General features: G+C 39.8%; 1 protein-coding gene across 3 annotated transcripts in view; it reads left to right on the forward strand.

The window, feature by feature from the left end:
* Positions 1–12,058, forward strand: part of LOC115632031 (CUGBP Elav-like family member 1) — an 86,151-nt gene that overhangs the window by 19,100 nt on the left and 54,993 nt on the right. For 2 of the 3 annotated variants that reach the window (XM_030528978.1, XM_030528977.1), the window contains exons 3-5: positions 1,066–1,334; positions 2,963–3,045; positions 9,240–9,288. In XM_030528978.1, the coding sequence (XP_030384838.1) occupies positions 1,066–1,334; positions 2,963–3,045; positions 9,240–9,288 (401 nt within the window). Of the gene's footprint in view, positions 1–1,065; positions 1,335–2,962; positions 3,046–9,239; positions 9,289–12,058 lie in introns of those variants that run through there. The other variant, XM_030528983.1, reaches the window with a different exon arrangement.

Raw genomic sequence — 12,058 nt, forward strand, 5'->3', positions numbered from 1 at the left:
GAGCGCCAGCCTTTAAAAAGAATGCTTCATTTTGTAATTGTAATTTGTTTTCATCAGCTTTAAGTTTTAATGTGAAAACCGAGCCTAAAGAAACTTGAGAGTTTTCAAAAATAATGCCCGAATTGCTGCAATTTATTTTTAAAGCCAAATTATTTTGAAATAAGCTTTTTAAGACTTGTTATACTTATGAGCAAATAAATATTTTAGCTCATCTAGTTGCATGATTAAGCTTTTAAATAACAAACAAATATTTGAATAATAACAATTATATTATTTTATTTATAAACTGAAATTGCACAAAATAATTAAGTCGGATTCTTTCGCTCGATTTGCAACGCATTTAAATATTTTTCGCATTTTCGAAATCAGCGGCAGCCATTGCCACAACAAGAGTTAACCCGAAACTCAATTAAAGCAAAATTTAGTGTGTGACAACCTACGATATACAGTTTTCTGTTGTTACTGTTGTTGTTGTTGTTGTTGTCAGATGGTTGACATCAACCAAAAGTCAATTTGTTGGCCATCAAAGGCACCCAATAAACCCCAACAAAGTTTTGGCAGCCCACACACACAATCGTCCTTTGCTAACTGACTTCTGAATAGCCCCATGATTGTCCATGGCCAGCCATTACAACGCACACCAACACATACACATACACCCTGCTCTCCCTTCCGCTTGCGCCTTCTCCTGACTGACCAACCACAGAAACAAAACGAAGCGAAAAGTAAAAACGTTTACAACTTTTTAGATTAGATTAGTTTGCTAATAACAATTAGTATTTGTATTTTATGTGCCCAACTGTGGCACTCGCTGCTCATCGTATCGACATTGGCTGGACAGTTTGGCATTCGCATTGTTGTTGTTATTGTTGTTGTTATTGTGTTTTCTGGTCATTAGCAAATGAAGTTAGCCAGCAATGCAGCACATTGTCACTATGTCCGGGCAATAAAAGTTCAATAGAGTTGTAAAAAGAGTTGCACACAAAATTTGGCAAGTGTTGGAGTGCCAGGAGCTGTCCACAGATCCGATTTAACAAAAAATTTATCACATTTCTGTCTTTGCAGGGACATGGAGCAGGACACGAGTCCAGCCGGTGTTTGTGGTGAGGAGAACGAAAAACAGCTGGCAACTGCCGATGCTGCCAAGCTGGAGCCCATGGATACGGGCGGCAACGAACTGGCCAAGGATCAACCCGATGCGGACAATATTAAAATGTTTGTGGGTCAAATACCCAAGACGTGGGATGAGACCAAGCTGCGCAAAATGTTCGAGCAGTACGGTAGCGTGCACACCTTGAATGTGCTGCGCGATAAGGTCACATCGATTAGCAGAGGTGAGTGCTAGAAATCAGCCGCCCACGTGTGAGAGTGTGGGTGTGTGTGTGCGTCCCACGCATACAAATGTGGGATCAGCCGAGAACCTGAACCGAGAACCGACCACTTTTCCCGGGGCTTTTCATAAAATTTTACAATGCCCATGAATTCGAGAAGCACCCTTTTCGGGTGTGGGTGGACGGGTGGAGACTGGCGTCTAATGCGACGCTATAAGCATTAAGTAATATGATTATGTTGATGATGTGCTCGCCAACAACAAAACTTGCCCCCAGAATCCCCAGACCACCATCCACCACATTCAGGTGTTGGTTCTGTTTTATTTTTGGCAAACTTTGCCGCCTGCCTGCGTAATTGGCCATAATTGTGCGTGTGTTACACCAAAACTTGCCACACCCCCCCCCCCCCCCCACACACACACACACACACACAGACACACATATGAGGCAGTGCCTAAGTGCCTTTGTATAGGTTATGGATATGGGTACGAGTGTGGTGTGGGGGCGTGTGTGTATTAGAATAATATGCACATTTGCTTGCAAACTTTTACTAAAGGTAAATTGTATTATGCATATTTATAGGCCTGCGTGCTGCTCGGCTCAATGATTGGATGGTGGTGCCCCATTCATATGCAATATATTCGCGATGGTTGGGTAAATGGAAGAAGAAGCTTATTAGCTAGCTAGAAGTTCTCTCTGTGCAGCGGGAAACCAAATATGAAAAATAAGCAAAACTAGATGTGGGGGAAAACTGTGGAAAGCAAGTTGCCTGCTAACTATAACACATTAAGTAGTTCAGCTTCTAGTATTTTGGCGAGCCTTAGAAACAAGCTAAAGAAGTCTACAAATTGGAATTATCTTCAATAAGCGTCAGATTTATAATGTATGGTGTCATTATGTGAGTATTGAAGTTGAACAACTCATCCAGTATGTTCCATAAGTGTATTGATTCAAATGCAACCAACAAGAAGCATTCCAAGACACGCAGGCAGGTTCCACATTTAATGTAATAGAGTCTTGTCGATCCTCCTTATCCAAACAATCACGATATATTGCGCGCAACTGGTGAACAGCTCGATGTCGAGATACTAGGCGAGGCAAAGTAATCCTTATTAAAATTTTGTTGAAACTCCCAGTTCTCAGTGCGCTGAAGTGCCAGAAACTTTCAGTTAATGCTAAGACGTATCCTGGTGTTCAATAGCGGAATTTGTAATCATAAAATTAAGTGGTAACCCATCCATGGGGCAATATGGAATCGAATCGCCTCCTAAACACTGTCTCTTTTTTTTAAACTGGCTCCTGTTTGCATCTCATTGTTGATTGGCTTGCGCGCTCGTCCCGTCCCTAACATATAGTAAATACGTATATAATATTCGAGAATGAAATTGTGTTCCGAACTGCATGCTCCGTCTATTTGTAGTGCTAGTCAAAAATTGTCCACGCCCACTAAACATGTATCTACATATAAGTATAAGCTAATATATCCTTAAATTATAAATATACTTGTAAGAATGTTTTGGTCCCTAGCTGCTGCCTATTGAGCATTAAACGTATTACTCGTCTGTGCCTTTGTCTAGTAACTGTTGTTTGTTTTCCTTTTGCCAATTTGTATCCTTTCTGTACACTTACAGGGTGCTGTTTTGTCACCTACTATACCAGAAAGGCGGCGTTGAGGGCGCAGGATGCGCTGCACAACATCAAGACCCTGGACGGGGTGAGTAGAAAAGCGCGTCTCCAACTATACATTTATATTTATATAGCACTCTAAGTATTCGTGTAATGCCTGTTGTTTGTGTTCGCGACATGTACGATATGTGTGTGTGAGTGTGTGTTCCCTGTAGTTACCTATAAATACAAACATAACTCGTAGCTCATGTGTGCTCGTTCATTTTTTTCTTTTGAATTTTATTTTAAAACTCTGTCTGTGCTTGAATTATGCAGCTTGAGAAAGGCAGCCGCTTGTGTTTTTAGCTGCGAAATGCCGCCCGCTCGTCGATCGATAGCCCATGACATACAAACTCACAAACACATGCAAGCACATGTGTAATAGTGTGTGTGTGTGTGTGTGCCAGAGAGAGAGCGCATGTTCTAATCGATATGGCAAATAAATTCCTAATGACGAAAGTCCATTATAATCAGCCCCCAATGCTTCTAAGCCAGCCAGTGTTGTGTACTTTATTGGCCTTTAAGATAATGGTAAGCTTACGAACTAGTTCCGATATACAAACTGGAATATTAACATGACGTGATTTATTCAGAAACCACACACGGATTTTGAAGCACAGCCGATGGTCATTTAATGCTTTGCTTTGGAATTTCATGAACTGTTTCACTTCATTTCTTTAGTTTCTAAAGCTTTTTTGTGTGCTTTCAATTCATTTAAATAAATTAGCTTACCTTAAGGATCTTAGCAGAAATAAAAAATTAAAGTGTTAAAAGAAGAAATGAAGGAAAAGTACACCTAACGCGATAAGTATGTAGACCGTGCCCATGTGCTCGAAGAGGAGTATAATATTTAGAATAGAATCTCGTTGGGGTAAACATTTAATTGCCATATATACTTGTGCATTATATTAATAGTTTTTATATTGAAATAGAGGTTCACAAAAATGTAAACTTTCCCTAATTAGCATTTTCAAAGCACAACAGAATTCTGCTGAAACAAAAAATGCTCTCCAATTGGTCTCCTACAAGTATATGTGGCAACATTAATTTCTAATATTCACCGAACTTCAATTTATAATTCAAAAGAACTTAATATGTGAAGATTTCACATTCATTCAGAATCCACACTTGCTGCTTTAATGTAGCATGTTGAGAATGAACTAGGGGGGAGTGACATTGAAAGCACGTCTTAATTCATTTAACATAAATGCTGAACAAACCTTACTATATTCCTTAAAACTTACAATTCCATATTCGTATAATATTTTTAAAATATTAAGTGAAATGTAATGAATTCTCAATGATCAGTAGCTAATGGTTTCGTAGTAGTACGTGGAACCTCTTTCTTAAATCTCTTTCGCCATTAATAAGTCTTGCATTTTTAAAACTGATTCGTTTTAGTAAAAGCTCCATCTGAAGCGTTTGTTCAAGACCATTTTTTTTTTATCAGAAAAACTACAATATAGTTAGCTGCTCAGAACGACTCGATTTGACGAGCTCGAACCTCATCGATGCAGCTCCAACTGAGCATTGCTTGGACCTTCTATTGTGTGACCAACACAAATGTAATCATCAGTCAATTAGTGGATTCAATTATTGAGGACAATCTCATTGTTAACGTATTAAATGAAGCGTTCACGCACAAGTAAACACATACACACACACACATACTCGCAAATGCACGCTGATAGTGTTTGTGTGTGCGAGTGTATGTGGGGGGCCATTTACATATTCAAATTGTTAATGGAAAATCCATAGCACAGGTTCAAATAGGCCAGCACGAAGGCAAGTCCAGTGACGATGCGATGCGATGACGATGACGACGACCACAACGATTGCAAACAAAACAAAGGCTTGCGCCCGAATATCTACAATTTAAGGGTTCGGTGGGGGGTGGAGGGAATTTGGGGGGGCCAAGCAAATGGCGCCACGTGTGTAATTGTCAAAATAATGACCACATGCTAGCAACGTTCCGATACATACATACATATGTACATCCTAGATGAGTGTGTGCTTGGGAGTGTGAGCGGCAGAGATTTTGTTTGTACAAGTAAGTGGCTGCCTGGCCAGTTATACAAATGTGTGGGTGTGGGTAGTTGTGGGTGATGGAGTGCGCTGAGCTTGTCTGATCCTTTAATGCATTTGGCAGTCAGACTGAGTTCAGGCGTCTGTTCTGTGCAGCAGCAAAAACGGCAGCTACTTAATTTACCTGAAATAATCGATAGGTAAACAGAAGTTGAAGCGACGGCATTTTCTCACACAAACACACCCAACCACACAACCACCCAACCACCCATACATACATAGTACATATGTACTTATGTGTATACGTAAGTACGCATGTAGCTTTGTCAACAGCTACAATAAATATTTTGTTTTCAAGTGGGCCTCCTCTCTATGCAGACAATTGGTTGTATCTGTGTGTGTGTGTGTGTGTGTAGGAGGGGGGGGGGGGGGGGGAAGGAGGAGTAGGGATGTGGCAGCCCTTTTGGTTTGTTTGTGTGGCGCTTTAAGTGGCTGACAGCATTTTGGTCACTATTACCTTAACTCGTGTGTTGCTTACATCATGTGTGAAGATTGGCAGTTGCTTTACAAACTCATATATACGTACACTCATATATACATAACAACATGTAAATATATGTGGTTGTAAGACATTAATGCCCCCTCAGCAAACATTGCTAAAGCAGGGTTTTCTTTCCCTAATCGAAGCAAACTTTGATGTGCGAAATATATATATAGTAGTATTGTTATTCATTTCCTGCTTATCTTTTCCACATACTTATATACTTTGATAGTTTCCTTATATCATTTAGTTTGCTGCCATTACAAAGCTCTATATGGTAAAGGAAAACAACTTAAGCTTCCACAAAAATAATTTAAGGCAAAAAACAAGAAATAAAAGATAAGTTTATAAAAAGTTAGTAATAAGGTCTTGTTGAGGCAAAGAAAGAAAAGTCTAAGCTTTATATATAATTCGTAAATAAATATTTTACTTCTTCTTCTTCAATTGGCAACTAAACTCAACTGCTTCCTTATCGATTACTCCTCCTACCCTTGTCAATACAAAGTTTATTAAAAATTTATGCAAAAATATTTCAAAAATTACTCTAAATACAAAAAAGGAAATATAAATAAATATAAATATAATTAACAATACAATCCGAACCTATGACAGTAATCAATTAATATTCCACATATTATTAATTAATTAAAATATGTCCGAAGTAACAGAGTTTTCTTGAAACGATATTTCAACAACAGTGATTGGCTAACTAAAAAATAATAATAAACTAATAAATAATATGTAAGCGATTATCTAAGGATTATTTTTGTTTTAAAAATGGCTTCCAAACAAAATGTCTTTTTGTTGCCTTACTAAATGTCTGCTGGGTTGTAAGATATGCTTTTCAGCCGCAGCCTGAAAGTATGCTACAAAAATGTACACAGAGCTTAGATTATTTTTGAAATTCAATTCAATTCAATTAATTTTTCAACTTATAATTTGAAGCAATTTGTGCCACAAAAGACTGCCTATAAGAGTGCAAGGATCCACAATTGGACAGACAGGAGGCGTATCCTTCCTACTACCTCTTATATAAATTATTTTGTAAAAACGAATAATATTAATGGCCGCAACAGTATGTTGTTTCCGCTCAGCTTCAAATTCGGAAAATGCTGCTGCTCTCGATATCAGTCTCTTAAATAACTCAAAAACCCAAAAAACATCCTAAAAGAAAACTTGTGTGTCCATTTTTTGAGGTTTTGGCTTCACAATAAAGAGCTCTTGCAATTGTATTGTCGCTTTGTTTTCTACGCCCACGCTACTACGCCCAACTTTGAGTTAAGTTGTTAGTCATTGATTGGATAAAGTTATGAAAAGAAAATTGCTTCATCAACCCATCCCATAAAGCCATAACACTAATTTACATAGGGAATTCACCTGCGCTTAATCCCCATCATGACCGTTGCTGTTTTTATACGAAAACGCTTTTAAAGCTTTTGTGCTTTGGGAAAACAAAGCAGCGAAAGCAATGTTTTGACAGCTAATTGACAATTTTCACAGCCCTACTACTACATACATGTAGGAAAACACTCACACATGCTGAGCGGCAAGCGCCAACAAATCGCTTTGTAGCTCAAATGTCATTTATGTGAAAAGGGTAAGGCCGCAGAGTTACAAATGATTTGTATTTGGAACCTTGCGCACTGCGCACTACAAAGGCAGAGACGGACAGACGACAAATGAAATGCCAGACTATAGTATATGAATAGATGTTTGTGTAGGGAAGGGTGTGCGGCACAAAAGAAGCGATGGACAAGGGTAGGCGGACAGGGGACGGGCTTTGCCGCCCTGGTTGGCCACTTTAGCAGTTCAACTGTCAATTTTGAATAATAGAGCAGCAAAATGGTGCAACAATGAGCAATTTGGACAGTCTGGCTAGCTGGCTGGCGGCATGACATTTTCTTGTAATTTGTGCAAAAGCCTTTGGCCGACACACAGACAAACAGACAGACAGAGAGGCGGACCGAGAAGACGGCGCGTTGACGGGTTGGTCCTGCATTTCACTTCAATTTCATTTCAGCACATCAGCAGCATTGCAGCCAACAGTCAGTCAGTCAGTACGTCAGTCACTCAGTTACCCACTCATTCGTTGCTCTATTCATTTATTTATTGCACGACAGTTTGGCTGCAGAACTGGCTCTTCAAACGGACAGAGAGAGAGAGTGTGAGAGAGAGAGAGCGAGCGAGGGGTGAAAAAAGGAAAATAGTTCCAAGTGCTTCATTTTCTAATATGCTTGTAAGTACCTTCTCGTACTGCCATTATTATCATTTGCGCTTTGATGGTTCGTCCTCTCTAGAGCGCAATGAATGAAAAGTTAATTGAAATCAAAGTAATGCCAACCCGTTGGCCATTGCAACTGACAGACGGACAAACGGATAGACGGACAGACAGGCTGAAATGCTGAATTGGTGAAGGGCAAGCTGACAGGCAGGCTGTCCTGCCAGCCATCGACCTTATCAGTTTGCTCAATGAATGTAAAATAAATTAAAATTGTTAAAAGCATCCAATTGCCAAGTGGTAATGGCAATGTTAATGAAATGGCCTCCTCCCCCTCTCCTCTCCTCTCCCCACCCCTCCCCCACATTTGCTCACCATTGCTATCGTTGCCCGCATTCCATTAGTTTTATGCTAAAGAGAACTTCACTTCTCCCTCCTTTTCTGATCAGTTTCATTTCCTTTGATGGGCTTTGCAGTTTTTTTCGATTTATGGTAACAACATGTTTAAATTTAATAGAGGATTGTCTACTAATGATTGTACTAATTAATTGGTATATTTTAAAAGAAATATTGACTTGGGATTGTAAATATATTTATGGATATTTTGCACGTAGGTTGATGCTTCAACAAATTCTGTTATCCCCAATATATTTATATATATATATATATGCCAGAAAAAGGCATCCTAAATGTCTCAGAAAGAAAAAGAACTCATGCTCCTGTTCATCCGTAAAGCTGCTCGAGGAGCCCTAACCGAGTTACCTGTTTTCATTCTCCTCATCCGGTCCGTTCCATTTTTGTCTGGGCACCTAAGCTAGATTCAGATTTTAGAAGAGAATGAGAGGCGTGTTAATCGTAGAAAATTAAACTAAAAATATAGAAGCAACTTCCGCCTTTTCAGGATATTATTCTATTTTAAACCACGCAGAGCTAAAACCACTTCCTTCTTATGAGGCGCATTTTGTATTTGTCGTAGATACAAGAATTTTGAATTAGTACTTTGTGATTCAAATTCTGGGCGCAGCTTGAAATCTAAAGAGTGCCAAGACTGGCATTCTGTCAGAAATTCTGCTTTTGGTTGCAATATGATTGCAATTGCTACTTCAATTAAAGTTCAAAGCACCTGCCCAATTGTGACTTGGCAACCATTTTACGATGCCTTCAACACGTGAACACAATTTTTCACAATTTCTTTGGGACACGAGCATAACTCATATATGCATATGCATGGCTGCATGGAAAACTAATCAAGGCGGCAATTGCAGACTGACATTCCTAATGCTGCTGCTTCGAAGCACGTGAGTGGGATTCGTTATTAGAATGAATGGAAATTTGCCGCCTGCTGCTGCCACAAAAGGCAACTAACATAAGTAATAAAAAAAAGTGACCACTTGCTACTCTTGCTCCTGCAATTATTGTTGTTGTTGTTACTTACTTTGATTCCGTTTCTCCATTGCAGATGCATCATCCGATTCAAATGAAACCGGCCGACAGTGAAAACAGAAATGGTAAGTCAAGAAAAAACTCCCCAGACATGTTTTCCTTCTATATGCGAGTATTCGTACTCTACGCGAAAGGTGGGGTGAGGGCTGTTCAGGTCTGCCGTGTGTCTGCTCGACACAAGTGGCTGGCTGGCTGGCTGGTTGGCTGGCTGGCTGACTGTCCTGCCCTGCGCCTATTGGGTTTAATCACAACTTGTATCTGAACGGCATTGAATGTGCGCGCCTGGATTTGATTACAAAAGTGTGCAGTTAGGGAAAAATAGCCGTGTCTGTGTGTGTGTGTGTGTGTGTGTGTGTGTGTGTGTGTGTGTGTGTGTGTGTGGAAAGCAATGAATAATGCTTAACTGACAACTGATTTGAGGCAGCTACAAGGCTATTGCTGTATTAGTTTGGATTGCATGAATCGATTAGCTGTGTCTGGCCAACTGCATGAAAGGCTTTAGGCACTTGATTCAAACAAAATATAACACTTTTATTTTCTTAAATAAATAAAAACAAGTCAAGGCTAAAAAACAGGCTACTTATATATGATCAGCATAATCATCGACTACCTTCATTTCTCCATTTCTTTCCTTCCTCGTTTAGTCGCGTTAGTTACACAAACGCATACAAGTATTATTCTTTTCCAATTGCCATGCATGCAGTAATCCAAAACAATTTCAATAAGCGCGCCAAAGCCAGCACTGACTGCCAAAGAAACAAATGGGGAAGCCAGCAAATACTTACTTGTCGGAGCACAAAGTGAGCCACAAAGTTGTAAACATCAAGACCCTCTCCCCCACACACACACACACACACACACACACAAATGCTGTACACGTATGTCCCCCCACTTGTGTACGCACACAGATAAGAGTGCAATAAATTGTGGCACTAAAATGTGTGCCCCACATAGCCCCCCATGGCCCACTCTGTCCGCTGCTGGCCACAGCACGCGCAGTTTATTTAATTCCGAGCAGGCAACAGTAACTAAAAACTTAAAAGGCAAACACTAAAAATGCCAGAGCTAGAGCCAGAGCCAGAGCCACAGACAGAGCCGCAGCCAAAGCCACAGCCATTGTACATAAGAGCAACAAACAAAACCCAACTGGGCAACGAGACAAGGTGGCAACGCTGGCCGAGAAGCAAGAGCAAGTCAAACCCAACAATAACAACAATAGCAACAGCAAGAATGACTTTGCTCGCCTGGAATTTTTCTCTAATACGAAAATCTTTATTGAGCGTTTAAGCATTCGTTCGGTTGTTGGCCATGGCCGTCATGCAATGCGTTTCCGTTTCCGTTTGCAATGCTCGCACCAGCTGCCTGTCCAGCTATGTACCTCTAACTGTGTGTCTGTGTGTGTGTGTGTGTTTGTGCTGAATTTGCTATTTCTTGTTATTTTTGCATTTCTTCAACGCACAACAAAACGGCAACGGAAATGTTTTCAAAGTCGTCCTCGTTGCCAGTCTGACCGCCATTTCTTTTGTCTGCAGTCGTAAGTGATTATGTGTGTGTGTGTATATGTGAATGTGTGTGTGTGTGTGTGTGTGTATTTGTGCATGCATAATTGCTTTCCCTCACTTTTGGTGCCACAGTTCTCTCAAGCGCTTCAAAAATACCATTCCCTGCTATTCCCATGCAGTTTATTGTTGTCTTTAAAAGATAATACTACGAGTAGCTTGAGATCTTACACGTGGAAAAAGAGCACATATAAATAAATAAGCAGTTAGTTGACTAAAAATTCTGCAATTGTTGACATCGTTACATCGCATGCTTCTAGAATGTACGTTGCAAGGTGAAAGTTTTCTCCCTGCAGTGATTTATGGCTGCCTGCTTGACTTAAAGCGATCCGCCCAGTTGTAGAAATCTTAATCGGAATGCAAGCAGTTGCAAAACCCCATCAAGTACGATAGAGACAAGCGATGAATTTCTGGTTATCCAGCACTATCGAGTGCTTTCCAACTACCATACGACTAAATGATCTTCGACTGGCATTGCTCTTTTATGGCAATAGCTTCAAGAATTTGATTCTAATTAAGGTTTTTCATATTTTTTTTTTTTTCCTATCAGCATCTATTTTCACTTTAAAGGTCATTTCCAGACAAGAACTTCCTGTATTCAGCACTGAGTATATTTAAGTTGATCTCACAATACATTAATTCAAACAAGATGACCATTTTGTATGCCGATGCGAAGGTCGAAGTACCCTTTGAAGTCCGCTGCTGATGGCAGAGCAACAACTACATAGGTGTTCAGTCATAATTATAATTTAACATTTATAATTTGTATAAATCTGTTGGGAAATGGAGTCCTGGCTCACTTCTTTACCTTCTTAAATGCCTTCAAGCTAGAAGATGGATTTCAAACTCAACACTCCAGCAAGGATTTCAAGAAAGTTAAGGAAGGCGAAGACAATCAAGAAATGCTTACAGTTCCTGTTCAATATATTTGCAATTAGCTTTACGAAGTGACGTTCAACTTGGAATGGACGGTTGGAAATAGCTTCCTTCGTTCGTTTGTTTACTTCTCAGACAGCCCTCGTCAAACATTTTGCTTTGTTCTTTGAAATCCTCAGCGCTGTTTAGTTTTGATTTATCTACACATCTTGCAAAGTTATGGCTCTATATACTTATACTATATAGCATACTCTTCGGTTTACTCGACTGAGCTCTCAATTCGTTCTCTTCCGCGACGACTCTTTTCATGTTTTTAACGGGTTCTACCTATTTTGTTGTTGCGCGAGCATGTCAAGCGGTACGCGTGACAAAAATAAATCACAAAATTAAAAATACGTAA

This window comes from Scaptodrosophila lebanonensis, unplaced genomic scaffold, assembly GCF_003285725.1.
Source record: "Scaptodrosophila lebanonensis strain 11010-0011.00,11010-0021.00 unplaced genomic scaffold, SlebRS2 tig00001412-arrow-pilon, whole genome shotgun sequence".
Taxonomy (NCBI): Eukaryota; Metazoa; Arthropoda; class Insecta; order Diptera; family Drosophilidae; genus Scaptodrosophila; species Scaptodrosophila lebanonensis.